General features: G+C 41.7%; 1 protein-coding gene across 1 annotated transcript in view; it reads right to left on the bottom strand.

Annotated features, from left to right (window-relative positions):
- Window positions 1–25,001, bottom strand: part of HADHA (hydroxyacyl-CoA dehydrogenase trifunctional multienzyme complex subunit alpha) — a 1,198,456-nt gene that overhangs the window by 820,343 nt on the left and 353,112 nt on the right. Inside the window, exon 6 of the mRNA XM_044061612.1 lies at window positions 1,179–1,298. Coding sequence (XP_043917547.1) covers window positions 1,179–1,298 — 120 coding nt within the window. The remainder of the gene's footprint in view (window positions 1–1,178; window positions 1,299–25,001) is intronic.

Raw genomic sequence — 25,001 nt, 5'->3', positions numbered from 1 at the left:
GAGTGGCCCAATGACTGAATCCTGGGGTTCACGGCAAGTTTTTATTGACAGATTTACCCCTTTCCCCCCATTTCCTGGGTTCTAATTTTAAGAAAATTTGCTATCCAATGACTTACCTGGGATTTTATATTTAGCAGAGTTTATCTACGATACCAGAGTGGTGTGGGATGGTCTTGAATGCATTTGTGAGGTCTAGGAATGTACTAATTTGCCCTTATCCACTGCTACAGTAACTTTTTAGGAGCAGTCAATCAGGCAAAGTAGGCAGGATCTGACCTTAATGAATCCAAACTGACTTGGGTCGAGAGTCTGTAGGCTACCCACATCCTTATTTATTAAATTCTATAATGATCTTTTCCATAGCCTTACAGATGAGGATGGTCAGCCTTATGGTTCTACAACTGCCAATGTCTACTGTAGCCCCACCTTTGTGCAAGGGAATGACTGCTAGTCTTCTGCCCATGTGGCACAAAGCCTGTTCTGAGTCTCATACTGAACAGCCGCAGTAGGGGATCTGACAAGTTGTGTTTCAGGCTGACCTGAAGGCAGCCTAGCATGTTCGAACACAATGAAGTAGTGATCTTGGCCTTAGTTTGCACCTTGAAGACTCGGTACTGGGAAATTTTGAAGGACAATGTAGATATGGGTATGTGATCCGAGAATACTGGCAGGGAAAGGAGGGTAAAGTTTGAGCTAAAATGTCTGCTAGTACACTGGCAATGTCCTTTGTGTCAGTATGTAATATCAGTTTCTGTTTTAAGGAAAACAAACAGTATGCAACAACCAGCCTCAATTTCTGGGGCTAGAGTCATCCAAACCCCTTTGCTCAACTTCATCCTCTTAGAGTTAACCAACTAGAGGCAACAGACTGCCAGGGCACACTGCTAGATCACCTGAGGCATGTTAAAAACTATAAAATTTGTTTCTGTGGTAATCACATGCAGCTTCAATGATGCAACAGCAGAAACTGCAAAGGACACTGATGGTAAAAGAAAAGTAACAGTTTGTTACTTCTAGGATGTTAAACAGAAACCTAGACATTAACACAAAGAAATTTTTTTCACAGGCTCACCACATCAAGGTGCATTAAGTAAGCTGAATTTGGAGATGGCAGACTTGGCAATGATGCTCTTATAAAATCAGCATGTTACTTATTTCACGCATTCTGCTGTACTTACCATTTTTGGCAGTCTTTGGGTACCACCAGCTCCTGGTAATAAACCCAACATCACTTCTGGTGACCCCAAGATTGTCTTCTTGTCTTTTGTTGCTATTCGGTAATGGCAAACGATAGCAGCCTAAAAACAAAAACAAACTTCAGGGCCCACATCTTAAAGTGTGACAACAGGCAGACCAATAACATGAGGTGCAACAGATAAAGAGCAGCTTTGAAACCGATCATCTAGTACATACTGAAAAATAAATATATTTATTTATACTAGTGATAATTTATCCACAGTTTATACATGCCATTGTCATAGCATAAAGCTAGAATTTCTAAAAACCCACACATTTATACTGTACACTAAAAAACCGAAGTAAAATTTACACAATGCACACAAAATATCCAGACACCTCTGGAAAACATCCCATGCCACTTAAAACAGCCCCAAACCTTCAGCAAGTTTAACTGAAAAAAGCAAAACAGAATAAAAATAAACTGAAACAGACCATGTTTTTCTGTTTACTCAAGAAAAAATATAAAATGTTAACTTTACGCATTGAAGATACACATAGCCGCTGAGAACCTCAACCCATTCTTAAGGTTAAAAAGAATGACTGATAAATAAACAAAACCATTGCAAAACCTGTACCTGATTCAATCTAAATTAAACAAAACCCCACAAAATACCGCTAACAAGTCTAATGTAATCACTAATCTAATAAAAATGTTACATATAAAAATATTAAGGGAAGTGACACATAAGTACTACAATCAGACTCGTACACAGACATTCATTACACTCCACTCGTATAAACCTATGCAAACTACCCAAAACGCTATTCAGTAGAAACATGGACAATTAAGACAGCCCACTGAAATGAATGGGAAAAATGAACAAATAGCTTGATGGCATATCGTGGGGGGTAAGAGAAACATGGCTTCCATTACCAAAATCTACAGCAGATGGCATTTCAAGTATCACATGACAAACCAGCACACACACATTCAAGTACACTTATAAAACAGGCACACTAGTCACAATTCCTAAGTTCTGAAGATGTCTCCCATTCCCCTAACTACAGGTCATTGTTTACCAAAACACATTTTACTGTCACGTCATATGCATTACAGCTGCAAATTAAAATTTTTATGGTTACCTATTGTAAAAACTTGTCAAGTGCTAACAGCTGAGGCGAAAGGCAGCTTAAAGCTCAAACTTTCCAATTCTCTCTCTTGGGTCTGGGATTCAATCCTGACCTCAGTTACTATGTCATGAGTATGCAGATTATTCCAGTGTGTGTACTTTTTTTTTTTTTGGGGGGGGGGGGGCAGACCCCTGCAACCCTTATTTAAGTATACTAATTCTGGACAAACGGAAAAAAAATCAAATACAATGAAAACATCTGTTAATGTACCACTATGAGGCCAGTGAAAGATCTCTAAATGCAGTAGTATCTGACAAAACATATACTCCCCAAAGTTTTGTGCCTCGAATGCTTGTGCAAGGATAAAAAGTTGACCCATTATACATAACTAGGCTGGAATCTACAAAACTCCTCTTGAACCAGAGGCAGACTATAGTACAAAAGTCTCCTTTCCTCACCACTGAGAAGGCTTTTCACAAAGAAAAAAAAAAGCCCTTTACAAATGGAACAGAGTGCGACTCAGAGTGTCCATATCTTAAAAAGATGGTGAAATCTTCAGCGGGTAGTAAATGTAATACTGAAAAAGTTGTATATATGGCCATGTGTAAGGACTGCCCTGGATTTTATGTGGGTAAGACTATGAATAAACTGAAAAGGAGGATTTCGGGTAATCTCTACTCCATTCTCACCTCTCCCAAAACTGGAAATGTAATTGTATACTTCCTACCTAGATCCTATTACATCCCGGTTTCAATTTTTCTCCCTCCTGCCCCTCTTCTTCCAACTCTTTCTTCAAGCTCCCCACCCTCTACTTCTTTATCTTCTTTTTCCCCTGTATAAACTCTATGTAAATTCTTTTTATATCCTATATGCCTATTCTTGCACTGCATCTTTTACCATTTCCATACGATGCATCTTTTACCACAAACATAAGATGAATCTTTGTCCAGCTGTTCTTTTTATCCTCCTCCTGGCATTCTCTGCACCTCCTTTTTCCTACACTTCTCTGATTTACTTCATTTGCATTTCAAATCTATCTATATTTTTCTTCTATGCTAACAATACAAGTGTATAAAAATGTTATTGTTACTTGTTTGTAAATTGTTTAAGTGTGCAATGTGTTTAGGAATATGGAGCTTTAAGTGTGCAGTGTGTTTGTAATATGGAGCTTTTCTCCCTGGGCCTCCACTGAAAACGGGCTTTCGGGCCCAGTGGACTTCCCCGGTTATCAAACTGGAAATAAATAAATCTTTCTGAAAGACGTAAAATGACAGAGGAACACCTTATCCAAACACTTATTAGAACATCCCAAACATTCTGAACTGTGTGAAGATGGATGAGTTTGAAGGGGGCGTCTGTTTACTATCATATTTGCGAACGTCATTTAGATGAACGCAACGATTTCCGACAAATACGGTCGGAAATCAAAACACCGAGCAACCGAAATATCTAACTGAGCATTTCAGCAATGTCGAATATCGACTTTGCTGAAATACTCACATCTACCCACAACTAACAACAACGTTTGCAGGGGGGCAAGCCCTCCTGCACCCTCCATGTGGGGGGCTGTGCCCCCCACACCCCCCTCCTTATATATACAAACTCAGAGATTGCACTACAGTGAAGGTAAGGGTACATTTCCCCGATCCCCACTATAGTGCGATCTGCACCACAATGTTGAAGCTGACAATATAGGGGCTGTTCACTCATGTCAACTTCGACATTGTGGTGATCGAACTCTCAGTTCGAGAAATTGATTTCCGCACATATTTGACTGTCTAAATGACAAATCGGAATATGTGATAGTAAACCGGGGACATCAATGGTGTGTTGTAAAAAAAAAAAAGAACTATGCTGGTATTTGAAATTAAAAACTACGATTCCTATCTTTACGTAAACTGCCACACAATCTCAAGTTTTTTTTTTTAGGGAATTTAATTCCATCTACTAAAAATATACCAAATAATAAAAATGATGTGTAGAATATGTGTGTATATATATTTAGTTACTTTAACCTCAATTCTGCTTTGATTAGAGAGTGTTACATCACACCAGAGATTTAAATGGTAAACTCAAAATGCATTTTACATGCCTGTCACCATGTAATATTAGTATATTTCCTCTATTTACCACACTGGTGGATGCTCATGCACACACATGCACAACTGTATACATTACTAGTTTACTTCATCCACGGTTTGCTTATTTTATAGCCATGGTGGTGCAGTGGTAGCGTTGTCGCCTCACAGCAAGAGGACCTCCCGTTTGATTCTCGGCTGGAGCGCCTTCTGTGTGGAGTCTGCATGTCCTCCCCGCGGTCAAGTGGCATTCGAAAAACATGCGCAAATGGGCCTGCCTTTGTTGAAGATTGGGCATCGAGCTGGCACCTCGGCACCATAAGAATCTACTGCCAATCGTTAGCGGACCGGAGTTCCGCTGTGGCGACCCCTACCCGGAAAAAACTGAAAGAAGATTGTGTGTTTTTTCTACTAGTTTTCATTGTGTAAACATGAAAACTGTCACGACAGTTTTTTTTTTTAAACAATGCACTTTTTCTGAGCTGTTACCTTAGTTTTTTTATGCACACTAATACACATGGATGGATATTTATTAGATATTATTAGACAGGCATATTTTTATATTTACAGTGTTCTAGTTTGATTATTTTTATGCTTAGATAGCTTTGTGTTTTTCTTGATTTTAAGTTTTGTCAAAGACCTGATGAAGGCTTTATTACATTAGCCGAAAGCGATTTTAGTCAAGTATTTTGTATGCTTTTCTTAATACCCGATCTTGGAAAATGGGCTGCAAATGGGTAGGGTTTTCCTTAACTAGGATTTAATTTGAAGTAATCAGTAGTACTGTGTGGGGGTGGGTACTTGCTGTTCTAAAATGCACTTTTATGGCCCTGTTTATACCGTTTGCCACAAACAGGCTGGTTTGAAATTAAATACACATTTTCTACACCTACTTCTAAGTATATAAAAGCTGATATGTTTTACATTGTTAAAATATTTCTGATTTTTTTTTGTTACTGACTATCTCTTCTCTGACAAAGGCTTGTTGCTTTGGAACACTACCTGGGTTTCATAAGTTTTGGAAATTATTGTGACTGAGCTCATCAACGAAATTAAGACCACTAGTTTCTCTTTTTTTTCCTCCTCAGCACTTGTGGTGGTGAGATTGGAACAAGGCAGATTCCAGTGTGTATTCATTTGGTTTCTTCTGTGAAAATGTGAAAAAGTTTGGTAAAACTGTGTCCCCATCTTTTAAGCAACACTGAAAAGGCACATTACAAACACCATAACAATATCAAACATCTTCAGCATTTACACTCGATGCTTGCACCCTCACCATAGCACAACTGTTTAATCACTGCAGTGACCCTGTGTACTGAAATGCATTCAGTCCCACACAGTGCTACTTGCACTGACCCTCAGGAGACATTATGTCCAATTCAAGCAGAAGTTCAAACTTGCTTTCCACATACATAAAATCCCCTAGTAGAGCAGCATTTTTCCACCCACGTTGGAAAAAAAAAGGGTAATATCCAATTTTCCTTAGAGTCAGCATATGGATTTGTCAAATTGTGAGGCCACCTGTAAGTCACGCTCTTTAACCTCAAGTTCCTTCTCATATCAGATGTTTCAGTCTTGGTGACTGCCACAGATGCTGCTTTCCTGGCCTGTCTCAATATGGGAATCCTATGCTGGTAATACTAAAACTGACTAAAATCATAAAACTTATTTTAGTCGGTCGTGTAGGACAGTAAACTCATCATAAACATTTACACTGAGCTACAAGCAGTTAGAGAACAGAAGTACTCAAAATGCAGCTAGCGCCACTGGTCTAAGGACCAGACTGTAACCAGAGCTTAATTGATGACTTTGATGCTTGCAGAAATTGGTGGGGGTGAGGGTCAATGACAAGGCATAGGGCTGTTCATTTCCCTCGTGGAGGATGATGAGGGATGTATTAGGGGCACATGGCAATCACAAGCACATATAGTGACACCAGGGCTAGAATATAAAAGGTGATATGGGCAAAGAACCTAACCTCACAGGTTACGGCATTTTCCCCTTGTGCAGCCTGCTGCATGTCACCTTCCAAACATAACCTAATAGGTCAGTGGGAAGGCAGGGGAAATGAAAATCACTGCAAGATACAACATGATGGGCTCTGTCTGGCCCTGCCCAACACAGCAGAGTTGGTTGCTTGCACCTCTTAGAATGGGAAACCCACCCAGTGTGGGGGCTGGCCACAGGGGGTCCTGAAGTCAGTGGCTGTAGTGCCACTGTAGTACTGCCATGCAAACTTACAGCTGGCAAAGATAACATTTCTGCAATTCATTAGACAGCACCTGAAAGTGGGCAGTCATCTAAGTGAGTAAATATAGAGGACCTTTGTCCATTTGAATGCCACCATTAAGGACAGGCTCTCCATGAAGACCCTGGGAAAACCAGAAACCCCAAATATACAAGGACAAACTGGAAATGAGGTCCCAAAAGCCAAAAGAAGAAGATCAGGTAAAAACAAAAATTCACATTTTCTGATAAACTAGAAGCAGCCATCTCCTGACTGTAGCCCCAAATGGTAACTGGCCTCCATCACTATTAAAGAACACATTATCCCGCAAACAGTCTCTGCCCCTATACAGTCTTCTGTCAGCACAAGAAACAAAATTCTAACCTACTGCAGTACAGTTGTAAGCACTGAAGACTTCAACATGGAGAAGCTCAGGAATTAGGAGCCTCAAATTACCAACATTTTAGCTCAAAATATTACCCAGTGAACTCCAATCAGACCAAATCCCTCATCTGGGCATATCCCCTGCTTAACTTCTTTACAAGAATACCCCATAACATAAGAATTCCTCCATGTATATTCTCCAAAACAATAAGTGATCAAATCCTTATAAATGCCACCGTAAACTTCAAAATTACAACCTCAACTATACTAGGCACTAAATCTCCGAAGCAAGACTGCAACATGTAAACTTTGACCCAGAGCAAGCTGACTGGCACCATGTAAGCAACTTATGCTACCCAGCCACTCCCCCTCCATTACTTACAATGTCACATCCATTCATGCTGGAAAAACATATGCCCAAAAAGTCTCATTTTAGTTATAGGGAAAGAATGTCCATAGATAAATTAGTCAGTGAAAGTGTTAGAAACCAGGGAAAAGAAAATCCTGAGCACCACCACTCTTTCTGTACCAAGGAATAAGGTAGCCTAGCAATAAAATAAATAAGTCCATCTAGCTATGTAACAAACTCACTCTCCCACAGTTCCAGGCAATTCTGGAAAGTAAATGAAAAACACAGTCTACCTTGAAGACAATAAAAATCCTCCCCTGAAATGAACATCACCAAGCTTCCTGACTTCAAAATTACCATCACATTCACCTACCTTCACCAGTAACACTGCTACTCTATTAAATGGACCTCTGTCTCTGCCTACTCATCCTGAAATTACTTACACTCTCATGCTACTTTAAAGCACATATGGCAACAATACAAGGAAAACACTGGAAAAACTAAATTCCAAACCAAACTCTTACCCTAACAGCATACACACATCTAGTATTCCTTAAACTAGCAGCATGCCCCCCCCAAAACACTTTAATTCTTTGTTCATGATATAAGTTCCATTTCCCACAAACTTCACACTGTACGCAGATAATATAATCCTTCCACTCGGGTAAAAACTACAGTACGATCTGAACTACAGAAGAAATTCACCAATCTCTGCAACCGATTCAGAGCTCTTCAGAAAGTAAAAAGTACACAAAATACATCCTTAGAGGATTAAAGCTCTACACGAGTAGAGAATAAAGCAAAAACAAACTGCTATAAATATCTTGATAAGGCCAATATTCAAACTAAAAACATCATGGCTAATGTCAATCATCAGTTGAGAGACTGTTTCAAACCACTTCTCCACTCAAGCCAGGTGTGCCACTACAAAAGTGTGTTCATGCCCCAAGAATAAGACCTATTTGTCTTCTTTCTCTTCACTCTTCCCAAAACAAATGCAGCATACATACCTTAATGTCTGCAGTTACACTAACCTTTCACCCAAACTCTACCACCATTACATAACCCTGACCCAAGCTAAAAGGCTTGGATAGAGCCAAATTAGTATTACTTCTCTACCTTTACAAAGTTAGAAATACTCCCCCTACACCATATTTTTTTGTCCCTATGCAGCAGAGCATTGGCTGCCACAGACCAAGCCCCCAGACCCTCAGCTGTTCAAGTGAAGAGCAACAAAGGAGTTTTGAAATATACTTCATACAGTACAGCAGCTAATCCATACCCCCTCCCTCAGCTCTAAAAAGTGAACAGCAAGAAAAAAAGTGTTTACATTACTGTAGGAAGCCAAATGGCTTCTTCAGAGCAGGAGGCCGTGTTTCTTGTTCCTGGAGAAGATGCCATGAAAGAAACTTACATGACTCTCAAGACAGATGGAAGGATCAGTCACATGCAAGAATTCACTCTCCCACAGCTGTGCTGCATCGGAGTCTCTTTCTGCTTTTGCCTTTTGTCATTTCCTAAGAAAAAAATTGGAAATGAAAGAGAACACTACAGATGCTACTGAAGTCTGGATGAAGGCTTCACAGCTCATTCCTGTCTGGACAATGCTGCATTGAAGGCTGTCTGCTACGATTTTTAGGTGTGAAACCCTGACAGATATTATACACAAGTGTTTTCTCAGGCCCCAAGCAAATAAAGCCGCAGTTATGGATGTCGTTGTGGGACAGTTGCCTATCACAAATACACATTCCCTTCTCTCCGAGACCTGACATACAGCTAAAAGTCAACACAAAAGGGGAAACCTCTACCATAACACAAACCACACATTCTAAAGAGAAGAGAGTCTTCCAACAGGGAGCATCTCTAGTCCCGAGACCACCAGCAACCTGAACTATGCAGGTCAGACACTAACCTGAGAAGTATGCCCTGCAAACTGCAGCAAGAATCATGGCTTAGGCATACAACCCTTTTATAGTGGTAATGTTCGGACATCCCAGGTGGGAGGGTATCTGCCATGCCTGGAAGCAGAAGGGTTCTGAGCTTTTGAAATCAGGTCAGACATTTGGGACTCACTGGTAGAAGCTCCAGTAGTCTGTCCTACTGCAACCATCAAATAGCAGCAAAATAGATTAAATTCTAAATATCTACATTAATAAGAAAAAGCAAACATTTAAATGGTGTCTTACTATATTTAAATACCACCACCACATTAACTCACCCTAACAAAAGTTAAAACCTACCTCAGAAGTACAGCTAAAAACAATGAACTAGCTATACAAGTTCACTACATAACAGTGCTTTAATTACTGTAACTCAGTTAAACGAGTGGGAGCAACAAAGTGGAATACATAATTTTATTTTACATTTGCTGACTGGGACAGTCCAACTGGATACATGTCCATTTTCAGCGGAGGCCTAGGGCAAAAAGCTCCGAGGTAAATCATACAGTAAAAATCACAAAATGATTTCAAGTTACACACAGTTTACAGGCACCAGTTGAGCAAGCAGGTAATATAATCATAGATTTTTTAAAACAATGTTGACAAATTGACTAGGCAATGTAACATGATCACAGACAGACTATAGAGGAGGATCTAGTCGGGTTTTGAACAAGAACATAGCCAAGGTGTTTTAAAGTATAGCTTGAGGCTTTTTTGAACAGAGTTAAGAGGGTTCAAAAGCAAGATCAGCCGGAAGAGAGTTCCAAGTTTTGCCAACAGAGTTAGCAAACAAACAGTGTCCCCAGCAGAGTTGTTGATTTTGGATGTTTGAACCACTAGTTTATTAGAAGAGCGAAGTGACCTCAGGTTGCTATAAGGGTTGATGATATTTTTAAGTGCAGGCATATCATCAGGGTGGTTGATAACTTTATGGGCAAGTATAAGCTGGTTGTACTGAAGTAGGCGAGGCCATTCTAGCTGCCCCAGAAGAGTTAGGTTGCGACAGTGGTGGTCCTATAGACCGTGCCTGTTGCAAATCTAGCAATATGGTTATAACAGCTGGAGAGTTCGCTGAGCAGATTTGTTCAAATTAGTGAGAGGAGGCATAGAGAAGAGTGGAGAGTAGATGGGAATGAGCAGTAGCAGCCCTAGCAAATGGAGTAAGGAAAGGTTTGATCTTTTAGAGGGAGCCAAGTTTTTTGTTAATGGTTTTGATAGTTTGACATGGATATCAAATTTGAGGGTGTTGCCTACTGTAACACCCAAGAGCTTGGTTTGCACATATGGGGAGACAATGGTACCATTATTAGATTTTATGGTAGAGAGTAGTGAGGAAGACTTACAAGAGGGAAGTGAAAAGCAGCAACTGTTTTGTTAGGGTTTAATATCAGCTGACTGTTAGAGAGCCAGTTTTCAACTATACTGAAAAAGTATTCTAGGTTAATGTCATTAGATCTGTCGGGAGGTGGCTGAACACATCAAGGTGGAGTCATCCGCATATTGGATACAGGTAACATTTGGGATGACAGTGGGAGGGTCATTAACAGAAAAAGAAAAGAAGGGCAACTACGGTGACGGGTAGACAGGTTGATAGTTTGTCCTGCCATAGGACGGCCTGTTGTCTGCCACACAGGTAAGACTGGAACCACTCAAGCACATGGCTATTTAGTGAGCATGTCTTAAGGATGTGCATGAGTATTTGGTGGATGACCATATCAAAGGCCTTGGAGAGATCGAAGAGGGCTGAGGAAACCTTGCTATTATTTTGCTTATGGTTTACGGCGTTAGAGAAGGACAGGAGGGCTGAGGTGGTACTGTGGTGTGGCCTACAACCGTGCTGAGAGTTGGCAAAGAGCTTATTCTGGGTAAGATAATGCACAAGTTGTTTATGGACACACAGTTCCATAATTTTAGCCAATAGTGTCGCCTCACAGTAAGACGTTGTCCCGTTCGATTCTCAGCTAGAGCGTCTTCTGTCTGGAGACATGCGTGAATGGGCGTACCTTCATTGAAGGTTGTGCATCCGGGCTGGCAACAGCACGTAAAAATCTACTGTCAATCATTAGCGGACCAGAGTTCCGCTGTGGTGACCCCTAACTGGGAAAAGCCGAAAAGACACAAGTGACAGAATAGCTATGGGTCTAAAGTTTGACAGTTCGAAGGAGCTGCCTCCTTTATGGAGTGGTATAACACGAGATATTTTCTAAATGGAGAGGATGGTGGCTTCAGATAAGGTTCTGTTGATTATGTATTTCGTTTAGATGCTTTATAACATAGAAACATCAGGATGGATAGCATCATAAAATATAAACAAACTGGTTAACAGACAGACATTACATACATACATACATGCTTACACCTAAACAGCTTACTACAAAATGGCAGTCTAGCTTGCATGTGCTCTGTATTTATACACTTGGTGCAAGCCCTTGGATAGCTTCTTAAAGGTACACACACACACACACACTAACCTACAGTAAATACAATAAATATGAAAATGCTAAGCTCTCGGTAAAGCCAGCAGACCTCAATTTTCTGCATTCAGAAAGAACAGTTTCACACTCCCCTTAACTCTGGAAAAGAAACAGTAAAGCAGCCTTCAAAGGAAACTTTTGATTTTAATATGTGTTTTGGCACCATGTTCCTACAAACAAACAGTCATCCTTTGCTAACCATATATTCTGAATATTTACTACTGTCCCAGAAAAGGGAGGCAAGGTCTGCAAGCTGTAATCATTTGCAAGGGTCAGGACAAACTTGATTCTTTCAACATCATCTTCAAGAGCTGGACAGAGGTAAAAGTCATGCTAATCTAAGGCAATATGGATGTCCAACTTCAACTCACCTGTGATGCTCAAAAGTGTTAAAAACACTCATTCACAGGGTCATACGTTCAAGAATGCCTACTACTGGAGTTATACATCAAATTACTAAGACAATTCCCCTGTAGTGCGAGGCTGCCAAACTTCTCTTCTCTAGGATGGGTGGAAATGAGGGACTGGAATGAGCAGCAATCACCAACTGCTAGCTCCTCCTGTGCCCCCCCCCCCCCCGAGGCAAAATAACCAAAGGCTACATAACTCAAACTAGTTCAAAACAAGCACTTCCCAAGTTATCTGCAACAAAGTCTTATTTAGGGCAAACAGCTCCTTAACTAATGGGGGACTTTTGTTTTTAAGTGCCTTTTGTCCATGTGCCTGCAGACCATCAAGCCCCCTTCACATCAAACATGCACACTCATTTCACTACCCAGGAATTGCATCTGGAATTACGGCAAGTTCTATCCAAAGAGGGTACTCAACCAGGCAGCCACGAGTTTGCTTTGTGCCCCACATCAACTAGCAAAAAATCAAAGGCGAGCACCCCTTATGGTGGCTATTCATCTGGCATGCTATCCTCCTGGACTGAGGCATACAGCCAACCTTAGACTTCTAACCTGGCTGTGACCAAGGGAACTTACTTTACTAGAGCTGGGCGAGTCTGACACCCCCCCCCCCCCAAGGCATCCCTATATGTCTAGCACCAGCTAGCAGGCACTCCACCCAGTGGTCTACTTCCTTCTGAGTGCATGGTGTGGAGGCATTTTAAACTAATCCTATGTGGACCATCTCAAAGCCCTATCCCTACCACTATATCTCATCTCCTAGAGACTATGTGAAAATCTATGCCTAGCTTACAAATCATCCTCGGACCTCACACTGATGGATTTGTTTTACTTATCAACAAAACAAATTCATCATAAGCACCTATTGTAAGGACCTAAACCTAGTTTGGCACAAACAGGGCAGAAATGCATGTCTCGAAGACTAACCCTTTTTGGAAAAAGGCTTCCCATCCATGTAAAGCAATATTCACCCCTTACCATTTTCAAATGTGACCTGGGCTAAAGGGTGGGTAATTGCAAATTCACCCCTGGCTTGGCACCTGTGTCCATAATGGACAGTGGCAGCCTATGAATACCAACATGTACAAGACTATACCATAATTCATAACATTTGTAGGGATACTGACATGTCAGCAATATCTTGGTAATTCCGGGTACACTTGGCTAGGCTTTAAAATGGCTCATGTTAATAGCCTAGTAACCACCTAACCGACAACTGGCTCCCACCTACAAATTTAATCCATTACAACAATGAATCCAATGCCCTCTCCACTGACATGACCACCCACTGAGGATTAGTCACTGGTCTGGGACTCCAAGCTATGCCTTTTAATAGATGACTTACTAGCACTGGAGCGGTCTGACCGTGAACCACCTCTCCCTTCCCAGGGAATGGGCAAGCCAGACTTGCCACTCACTCCCATACTACTCAGCTATTCAGCACCAAAGCAAATACTTTTACAGATGCATACAAGTCACAGTCAGGGCTTTGTCTTTCTACATCACAGATATGGGGAAGCAAATAAATGTAAGATACAAACTCAAAAGGCAGGAAGTAGCAGAGGCTCATGCACATGCTGAAGTACGACCACACGGTATACAAATCGCACAACACATGACCACAGGCTGCAACTTCACTAATTGACAACTGTGATCCACAAAGTACTGATGCTTCATTTCTTTACTGGCTGGCAGTGAAAATGAATGCATTACATTTTTGTGGACTAGCTATTGCAGAATCAGTATATTTATCACACAGCTATTTTCAGTGCAAAAATAATATGCTGCTGACACAGGGGTGCCGACTTTCTGATAGGTTGGTTGCTGTGCTGAAAAATGCATCCAAGTAGTAGTAACCTTTAAGCTGTTAAGCAGGGGAGAAAGGGGGGATTGTCGGGACTTCCTCTACAAGAAAAAAAAAAAAAAAAAAAAAGACTTGACAGCATCCTTTATAGGATTGTGTGGCAAAAGGCACATGCTAGAGTGGGCACAGAATGCCCCTGGGGTGATGTGGATGCTCGCATCAGCCACCACAGAGGATTAGGAATAAAACCACACATTCCCTGATGGTTGCCATACGGCAGCTTCCAAAGGTGATTGGGATGAGATCCACTGACCACAGTACATAAACTGTTCTACTTGCTTTCAGCACTACAAAGGAAACATGAAACCGCTCTGCTTCTTTTACTAGACCTATAAAAGGCCTTTGATATTATACTCCATATTTCTCTCATTCTTCAGGAGATTAGCCAAGATAGACATTAGGTCCAAAAACCTAAAAGGTTTTATTTATTTAATTTTTGCTCCAAATGTCTCTTGAACAGTTTACAAGCAGTTAAAATAAAGACACTTTCTGAACTTCAATCCATTACCATTGGTGTCTCACATGGAACCCCCACATGGACCTATCAATTTTTAGCATACAAGTAGTATTGGATACTACCCAATAATATAATAATCTAGTCCAATACAAACCCACACCAATTTATTCTGCCATTTCCCTTGATACATTTAAGCCTAAACAAAACCTTTACAACCCTGTGTGGTTCACGGAGCTGGAACTTTTCACATGCTAAAAATATATTTATTTTCCCCCCAGGTATCACTATTTTACATGCCAAAAATGTATTTACTTCAAAAATCCAGGCTTGCTGTATAAATCAACACACTATACACAGTACAAACCACTGCTTCCACCTACCTTACTATATTCATCACCTGCTCTAATCAACATTCCAAAATCCCTCTGCAAAACGTAGAACAAGTCAATTTAAAATTTGTAGCTAAATGTTCCCAAAGAAACCCATCCCTTTAAAGCGTAAAAAAAAAAAAAAAAAAAAAAAAAAATGACCAGAGTTAAATAATACTTTCTACACACAATACACTACACACCTCCTTTCCATCTTTACCAAACTTACTTCCAACCTTCCACAACTTCCCATAATTTTAATGCACATAATCCACTACAGGTCAAATCCCTCTCACTTTATTATCCAGTCTCAAATTCAATTAGATTTATACTCGCTTCAAAAACTGTTCATGCTGCAGAGTCTTCTACTTAACTCAAACAATCCATACTATTTGGAATTGCCCACAGAATGTCACACACAAAAACCCAATAATCTCTGCCTCACTGAACTAAAAACCACCACAAATGAGAACACCATTCCTTCAAATAAGTCAAGTCTCTGGCATGATCCTGCTTTACATGTCCATAAACAGATCAAAGAGCACAAACACAAAATAAACTCCATGTGTTTCTGTTGTGGCCATGACAACCCCCCCTTTCCTATTCTCTGAAGTCAGTTATGGCATGGTTGTACTTCCAGAGCTGATTGAGGCCTTGCCATTAGTGCCTCTATATCCAACAAGAACACCACATCCTGCAAGCTATCTCCAATTCTATTTGTCATTTTACTGCCAGCACTCAACCACAAGTACAACTGTTGTACTCTTAAAAAAAGAAAACTGGCACCCCATAAAAAAAAAAAAAAAAAAAGCCTTCTACCTGGAACGCTATTCTTTAAATTACTTAACCTTCACACCACTTTCTGCAAAACTCCATGAGAAGACCTCCACATACAACACAGACACTAATCCCAATCTGCATGCTTATTCAAGATCTTTATGCAGTCCTAACATGAACTCTCCCACTCACTCTCTGGCAATCCCTCCCTCCACTCAGAAGAAACATCCAACCTCTCCATCTTCAGAAAAAGACCTCTGATCCCATCTCCAGATCCAAGCCAAGAGCTCCTATCATCAACAAAACCATATTAAAACCACTATCAGTTCCCTTTTGTTTGCCTCTTAAACTCTCATTTCTGTTGTGAAAAGGTACATACATTTCCTCAACTGAATTCTTCAAACTACATTACTTGATGTACAGTAATCCTATACGGCTTTAAAATTCTCAATCACATTGTATATTTAACTTTATTTGGAGTACTAAAAGTCTTGCAATTTTCTGTTCTAAAACTAAACTTGTGAATTTTCACCCAGGATATGTCTACAAATGATCAAAACAGAAGCTGCTGTTAAAGGGAGAATTAGTAGGATACACAAAATACTGTATGATAATTATAAGGGTTAATCATGTGCATTGTTACATTCCAAGCTGACTTCAGACTGTTTATCCTTGAATAGATATCAAATGCTGGAGCTGCAATGAAAAACAGTAGTTGGGAATATTTTTTTTGTGGGAATTAACAAGTGGGAAGATTTTAAACTTTCTCTATAGAATACTGTCAGAAATGTTGGGGGGAACAAACGGCTATAAGTAAAGAACAGAATCTTTTAAGCTTCCACCAAATCTTTAGGGTAATCCCCTGGCATGAAGGATGTCCATAATACCAGCTTTAGCTTGAAAGGTAGAATCCAGTGAAATCATCCTGGCAAGGTGAACAAATTGAGCTTTATTGATACCCTTTTTCTGGTGGCTGGGGTGACAACTGCCGTAATGTAACCAACAGCTGGAATAGGTGGGCTTCCTGTATATACTGCTGATAAAATTTTTATTAATGAAATCTTTTGACATCTGAACATTCAAATAATATATATTACTCAAGTAAATGAGAGTCTAAAAAAAAGTAGTCTGGTTTAAATATTCAAAAAGAGACAATAAATCAGCCTCAGAACCCCTCCAAAAAACATTATTATCTGAAAAACTTCATGCCAGGGAATACCCTAAAGATTTGGTGGAAGTGTTTTTTTTAGAAGTTAAGCAGAAAATAATGAGTGGGTATTATAAATTCCTGTTGCAGAATATCAATGGTAGTAATATCAGCACATTGAGGTAAAATGTGAAGAGTGCTTCTGGAGACACTGATTTTTCCTTGTCTTTTATAAAGTACAGTTTTGTACCTACCATAAATGTAGATGTTCGAAGATCCACATTGCTGCAGTCCTAACAATTGGGTAGTCCGCTGTCCTCGGTCGGCCCGAATATCAAAGTATAAGGCTGACGTCGGTCAGGGCGCATTTGACTGACGTCAGTACGTCAGGGTACAAATGCGCATGACCGGCGTCATATCCTCAGTCTTTTCTTGCCCCAGATGTCAGAAGACCCTAAAAAGAAAGGTCAAAACTAAAAGACAGCAAACAACCAACCAACCACCCTTGCACTAACTATAGTACAATATATACAATATACACAAAATATACAACCCAACCCACACAACCACCTCTAACAACAGAGGGAAGGAGGGAGGTAAATTGGACTGCAGCAATGTGGATCTTGAACATCTACATTTATGGTAGGTACAAAACTGTACTATGTTCTTCATCTCACATTGCTGCAGTCCTAACAATTGGGTAGAATCCCAAAGCAGAGATAAGGGAGGATGGCTAACTACAAGGAAGCAGGAGCTGCCAAAATGCCCTGCAAAACAGCAGTGGCAAAACCAGCCCTAGACTTAGAGTAAAGTGGCAGGTGATAATGCTTAGAGAAAGTATGTACAGAACTCCAAGTAGCTGCCTCCAAAATATCCTTGGTTGCCACTCCCCTCAAAAGCTGTTGAAGTGGCAGTAGCCCTAGTGGAATGAGGCCTAATCCCAGCTGGAATCTCCTTGCCATGATGGGAATAACAGAAAGCAATGCAAAACCCAATCCACTTAGAAATAGTTTGTTTTGATACAGGCTTGCTCTGAGAACTCAAAGCAAAAGAAACAAACAACTGCTGAGACTGCCTGAAACCTTTAGTTCTGTCCAAATAATAACGCAACTGCCTGTGGACATCTAAAGTGTGCAAAATCTTTTCCCCTTTATTTTGGGGATTTGCATAAAACGTAGGCAAATGAATAGTTTGGTTCAAAGCCACACTAGAAACCACCTTAGGCATAAAGGAAGGATTAGTACGTAATGATACCCTATCCTTATGGAAAATCAAGAAAGGCTCAACTGCCATAAGGGCCTGTAATTCAGAAACCCGTCTTGCAGAGGTAATGGCCAACAAAAAAGCAGTCTTCCATCATAAATACTTCAACTCAGCAGTAGCTGCAGGCTCAAAAGGTTGTAGAGTGAGTTTCTCCAACACAAAATTGAGATCCCAAGCAGGAGTAGGAGCTCTTCGTGGGGGTCTTGTATTCTTTGCCCCTCTAAGAAATTGCTTGAACAAAGGATGAGAAAACAATGGTGGGTTGCAATCATAGTGAGCTGAAATTGCTGCAGCATGAACTTTAATAGAAGAGAAAGACAAACCTTTGTCTAGTAACTCAGTAAGATATTGAAGAGCCACACACAAATTAGGCTCAGAAACATCAAAATCTTTTGCTGCACTCCAAAACAAAAATCTCTTCCATTTGTCTGCGTACACTTTACTTGTACTAGGCCTCCTAGCTTCCAAGATAACATTCAAAACTTGCTGAGGAAGTGGAGGCCCACTATGGTTCAAAACAGAATATGCCAGGCTGTGAGGTGCAGAGAGCGAAGCTTGACATTTAGCAAATGGCTGTCCTCCTGCGACAACAGGTGTGGAATCGAAGGCAAAGGCCATGGAGGCTTCCATACCAGACTTCACAGTAATGGGTACCAGTGTTGTCGAGGCCAATCCGGAGCTATTAAGATCATCCTTGGCTTGTCCTGTCTGACTTTCAGAAGTACCTTTAGGAGGAGAGGCAGAGGTGGAAAGGCATACACATGAAGATTGCTCCAATTGAAGGAAAGAGCATCCACTCTCCAAGCTGTGGGATGAAACCTTTTTGTGCAAAACTTTGGCAGCTGATGGTTTAGTGGAGAAGCGAACAGATCTATGTCTGGAGTTCCCCATGACACTGTCAATTGCTGAAATACACGAGGATCCAATTTCCACTCGTGGAGATCCACAATTCGTCTGCTCAACACATCTGCTAAGGAGTTCTGTGCTCCTGGCAGAAACCTTGCCTGAAGATTGAGCTGTAAACTGAGAGCAGTCTCCCACAAAATCATTGCTTGCCTGCATAGAGGATAAGAATGCGTTCCCCCTTGCTTGTTGATGTACCACATGACAGTTGTGTTGTCTGTTAGAATCAACACCTGCCCAGGAAGAAGTAATTCCTTGAAAGCAATTAATGCAAACTGGACTGCTAACATCTCCTTCATGTTGATATGTAGATGTTGTAGTCTGACAGGCCACTTGTTTTGTATCCACTTTCCATTGAGATGAGCTCCCAAGCTTTGTCTGAGGCATCTGTCGTTAAAATCTGACTCTCCTCTGGCCGGGTCACAGAGAGTCCCTTGTTTAGGTGACATTCCTGAGCCCACCACAAAAATTCCTTTTGAATGCAAGGTATTATTTGAATGACAGTGTCCAGATCCTGGCAGTGCTGTGTCCATACATTTTGAGATACCATTGTAGCTTCCTCATATGCAGTTTGGCATTGGGAAGCACCAGAATACAAGATGCCATGAACCCTAAGGCTTGAAGGACTGTCCTTGCAGTCAGCCCGGACTGATGAGATAGTTGATGGAAGTAAAGGGATAGACTCTTTTGTTTGTCCGGGGTTAAAAAGGCCATCTGGGATGCTGTATTCAGTCTCACACCCAGAAAGCACATGTCTTGAGAGGGTACTAGACTGGACTTTATTTCGTTCACAGAATACCCTAGGCATCTTAGCACTGCTATCACATATTCCAAATGATGAAGGAGCTCTTCTCTTCCTTGAGCCAGAATTAGGCAGTCGTCCAAATAAGGATAGATCTGTATTCCTTTTAGTCTGAAGAAATCTATCACTGGAGCCAGAATTTTCGTGAACACTCTGGGCGCAGTAGATAAGCCAAAGGGCAATGCAGAGAACTGATAGTGAGAAGTCCCAGCTCGAAAACGCAGATACTTTCTGCAACCTAGTCTGATAGGAACATGAAGGTAAGCCTCCTTGAGATCCAAAGTTACCATCCAACGATCTTTGCCCAGCAGAGGTAAAAGCTGCTGCAACGTCAACATTTTGAACTTGGGAATGTCCAGATAAGTGTTGAGGATAGATAAATCCAAAATTGGTCTCCATGTGTTCCCCTTCTTTGGTACTAGGAACAGGCGAGAATAAAATCCTAGGCCCACTTCTGGCAGAGGGACCGGCTGTATGGCCCCTAGTCGGAGCAACAGAGAAACCTGCTTGTGAGCCTCTATTCTTTGTTGAGGAGGAACGTCTGGCATGCCTGTGAAAGGAGGCAAGGTATGGAAATAAAACCTGTAGCCGTGGTGTATGATATCCAATACCCATCTGTCTTGGGTAATTAAACACCAATTTTCTTTGAAAAGTGCCAACCGTCCCCCCAAAGGTGCTGCCAGACTAGCAGGCTCTGGCAGCTGAAAAGGTAGGTCATTGGGTCTGCTTACGAAAGGACTGACCCCTGCCCTCACCCGAAGCCTGTGCAGGAGAACTTCCTGATCTAGGCCTGAAAGAGCCCTGAGCTCTGCCCTTACCACGTCGAGATCTACCCCTAGACTGGGAATCATAAGAAGGATACGTCCACCCCTTAGTAGGCCAATTTCTACTAAACTTTGGAGGCTGGACTTGCAAAAAATCTTTAACAGTCTGCATAGACTTAGTTTTAAAGAAAATGGAGGACAAAGCTGTCTCAACAGGAGGACCAAACAATACGTCAGATTGTAAAGGAGCATCTAAAATCCTTGTTTTAACATGTTCAGACAAATTCTGATCCCTCAGCCAGGCGTGCCGGCGAAGAACTGACCCAGTGGCAGCCACCCTAGACGAGGCCTGTACAGCATCAAAACCACATTGCAAAGAATGCTTACCCACCTGTTCAGAAACGTGCACTAAATCTTGCAACTCCTTACAATCAATACCTACTGCCAGAGCATCAACCTTAGATTTCAATTGTGAAAGGAGATAATTTTGGTATTTCAACATGTGAAACTGGCAATTCAGAGCTCTCATAGCAAGAGTGGAAGAAGTATAGACTTTCTTGCCCCATCTATCCAAGGCCCTAGCCTCCTTGTCTGCAGGAACCGGATTCTTAACAACAGAAGCCTTAACACCTTTAGGCCCATGGCTAACAGTTTCGGGTCTGCCCTAGGACTCTTAAAAGATACTTATGAGCTTCAGGCACCCTGTAATACCTATCCGGCTTAACAGGAGCAGGGGCAAAGAATCAGGATTAAGAGAAGCTTCCATAAAACATCTTCCACTACAGTCAAAACAGGAGGTATAGCCAAAGGCCTATGCTGGGGTAACAACAGAAATTCCCTAAGCCTTTTTCTGGAATCAGAGAAGTCCTGACCTTCCCACTTAAAATGCTCCCTCATGGAATGAAGAGTTTTTGAAAAAGAAAAATCCTCAGGGGGAGTAGCAGAAGGAGTAGAATCATCCACATCAGAATAAGGAGAGTACTCCTGCAAGTCTTCAGCCGAAGACTCTGAAACATCTGAAGCCTGCTCAAAACCCCCCAGCTCAGGCTCCACCCTAGGCCGCTTATGAGGAGGGGGCATAGAACCCCTAATCAAAGTAATCAAATCTTCTGCCATTTTAAGCATATGCTTCTTGGGCACAGTACCTGAAGAGCTAGGGGTAACACTAACTGAAGCTAAACCTGGCCTGCCCCTGGGGGAAGCCTTGGAAACATAAGGAGAGGGCCTAGCCACCTTAGGAAGGGAGGGGAGTATAGTAATATGAGAAGCCCCCTCTGCCTGACTAGTCTCTTGAGAGGCCACATCTTGTAATAACAAGGTCTCCCCCTGTGAACACAAAGAAACCTCTGGTGGAGCCACCGGCTCCACCGACACCTCTAAAGAACCGGCGTCAGGTACTGACGGTTCAAGCCTAGGCTTAACTGCCTTGTCCTTGCGCTTCTTTGAAGAAGCGGGCGTCGGAGCATCTGACGGCATTTTATAGTTACACCGCTTCCCAAAGACTAACCTCGCACAATCCAACCGCCTCTTTATAGTGCGTTTATTAAATCTAGCACAAGAGCAACAGCCAACAACGTCGTGCTCAGGCCCTAAGCAAGGAATACACAAAGTATGATAATCTTTATGCGGTATCTGTTTCCCACAAGAAATGCAATTATTAACTTTTTCTGACATCCGGTAAATGACTGAGGCAAGAAAAACTAAAATATTCTAACGGGTACTTAGCCAACTTTGAACCCGGTCTGAAACTTCTAAATTGAAAAATCTCAGAACGCCAACCGGCACTTGCAATACTGCTTCTGCATCGGACCATGCGGCAAAAAAGACTGAGGATATGACGCCGGTCATGCGCATTTGTACCCTGACGTACTGACGTCAGTCAAATGCGCCCTGACCGACGTCAGCCTTATACTTTGATATTCGGGCCGACCGAGGACAGCGGACTACCCAATTGTTAGGACTGCAGCAATGTGAGATGAAGAACATCTACATATACTCCTGAATGCATTCATATTCATAGAATCTTAAGTATGCATTGGCAGTTGTTTTCGTTAAAAACTATTTTAAAGAAATTTACAGGCATGGTGTTAAAATGGTATACAAGAAATGCAGGAGTTTTAAAGAATTTCTGGAACCGCTGATAGAAAGGAATGTTTGGTCTACGTTAAAGGGAAAGGCACCTTTAGGTGTGGTTTTTGTAATTATTCCAAATATCTTAGTGAACTTGGTAAAGTTATTGCAAATGGCAATTGTATTAGGACTTACTCCCATTGCAATTGCAACACTGCTGGCATTGTTTACTTGGCCCTTTGTAAACAGTGCAATTGTTTCTATGTGGGAAGGATCAAGTGAAAGTTTGTGAGAGTATTTACGGACACATATTAAACATTAGGAAAAATAATAATGATTTAGGAATATTTTGGAAAATCCAGACCATGAATTTGGGTTTGTGGGTATGGATATTGTTTTTAAAAAGTGCTGGGGGGGGGGTCCCTGGAATGAGTTAATTGAACAAAAAGAATTAAGGTGGCAACATAAACTTAATGCTTGCAAAACTATACAATAGAAGGAGGAAGCTACTACATGATAGAGCAAAACCCCAAAAAGGGAAGGCATCTCTGATCAGTATTAGCAAAAAACCAAGGGCACTCATAAAATCTTCAAAGGCCAGCTTCGAGAGAAAAACTGCACAGGACACTAAGGATAATCACAAGGCTTTCTTTAGTTATGTTAGGAACCTGGGTGGGAATTCCCAGATATGCTCAGAATTAGTCCAAAATGACAAAAAATACACCGAACCCACAGACATTGCCAACATCCTAGCTGACAGGTTCAGCGCAAACTCCCCCCCCCCCTCCCCACCAAAAGGGCAAATATCTATCCCAGCAGAGTGCTGCCCTCATGACATCTCAGATGCTCAGGTGGGAGCCGCCCTCTCCAAAGCAAAAAACACAGCATCAATGGGACCAGACGGTGTCCCAGGCTGCGTCCTACATGAACTCCAAGAGCAGCTAAACCCAAACATAAAACTACTGTTCAGTCTCAGCCTTACTACAGGATATGTACCCAAAGAGTGGCATACAGCAACAGTGGTCCCTCTCCACAAAGGTGGTGCCTCAATGGACCCTGGAAACTATCGCCCCATAAGCCTGACTAGCTTGGTCTGCAAAGCTATGGAAAGGATCATCATGGACCTCATAAATAAATATATTGGGGACCTACAGACACTGGATCCTACCCAGTTCGGCTTTAAGGGCAGGATCCTGCCTCTTAAACCTGGTTGACTTCTTTGAAACCGTCACCAAGGCCATTGACGAAGGGAAAGTGGTCCACACAGCCTATCTGGACCTCGCAAAAGCCTTCGATACAATACCCCACTCGGGCATTATAGATAAGCTCACCGGCTTAAATATAAACCCCTATGTCACTAGATGGGTTGCAAACTGGCTCAAGGACAGAACCCACATGGTTAGAATTGCTGGAGCCATGTCAGACTCCAAACCAGTTACAAGTGGCATCCCACAAGGCACAGTCCTGGGACCTCTCTTGTTTGGTATATATTTCTCGGAGGTACAGGCCAACACGGAAGGACTGTGGCTGATCAAGTTCGCAGATGACTGCAAACTGGGCGCCATAATCGACTCTCCAGCCGACACAAGCATCCTCCAAAAGGGCCTCATAGAAACAGACAACTGGTACCAGAGCCATGGCCTCAAGCTAAACGCCAAAAAGTGTATAGTCATCCCCTTTGGCAAAAACAAAGTGCCCACAAATTACCACATAGGTGGTAATCCATTAAGTACAGAAGTAGTAATTAGGGACCTGGGGACCCAAGTTGATAGCAATCTCTCATTTGACAACCACGTGGCCAAAGTGGTTAGAAAAACATTTTATATAGCCCACCTAATCATGAAGGGATTCACATCTAGATTAGGGGAGGTCATCTTCATCGTGCCTCTTTACTCATCCCTCATCAGGTCCATAATAGAGTACAATGCCCCTTTTGGGATGTACCTTACCAAACACCTGCAGCAACTGGAAAGACCCCAAAAGTACCTCACCAAGAGGATCAAAGGGCTCAAACAGATGCCATATGCTGCCCGGTTAAAGAAACTCTAGCTCTACTCAGTGGCATACCGCCTGCTCAGAGGCGATCTGTGCCTGATGTATAAAGCCATGTCCAACCCGGAATTAATGGACATGCTGCACCTCAGAAAATCCAAATCCCATCGAGCTACACGCTTGAGAGACTTGAACCTCAGCACTGAAATAAATAGGACATGTTGGAGGGACAGATTCATAACCCAGAGGCTCTCTTCACTCTGGAATAAAATCCCAGTCCAGGTTAGGCAGAGTCCCTCATTGACTCTCTTCAAGAGGAATCTTGATGAGTGGATGGGAGATCGTAGGTTTACCCCGGGTATCACTTCTGTGTCACTGTTAGACAGAGGCACAGTATACTAACCTCAAAAAAGGGCATAGCA

Source organism: Protopterus annectens, chromosome 2.part0, assembly GCF_019279795.1.
Source record: "Protopterus annectens isolate FY-2018-M chromosome 2.part0, PAN1.0, whole genome shotgun sequence".
NCBI classification, from domain to species: domain Eukaryota; kingdom Metazoa; phylum Chordata; order Ceratodontiformes; family Protopteridae; genus Protopterus; species Protopterus annectens.
Note: the sequence above shows the minus strand (reverse complement) of the source record. Positions and strands in the feature narration are given on the sequence as shown.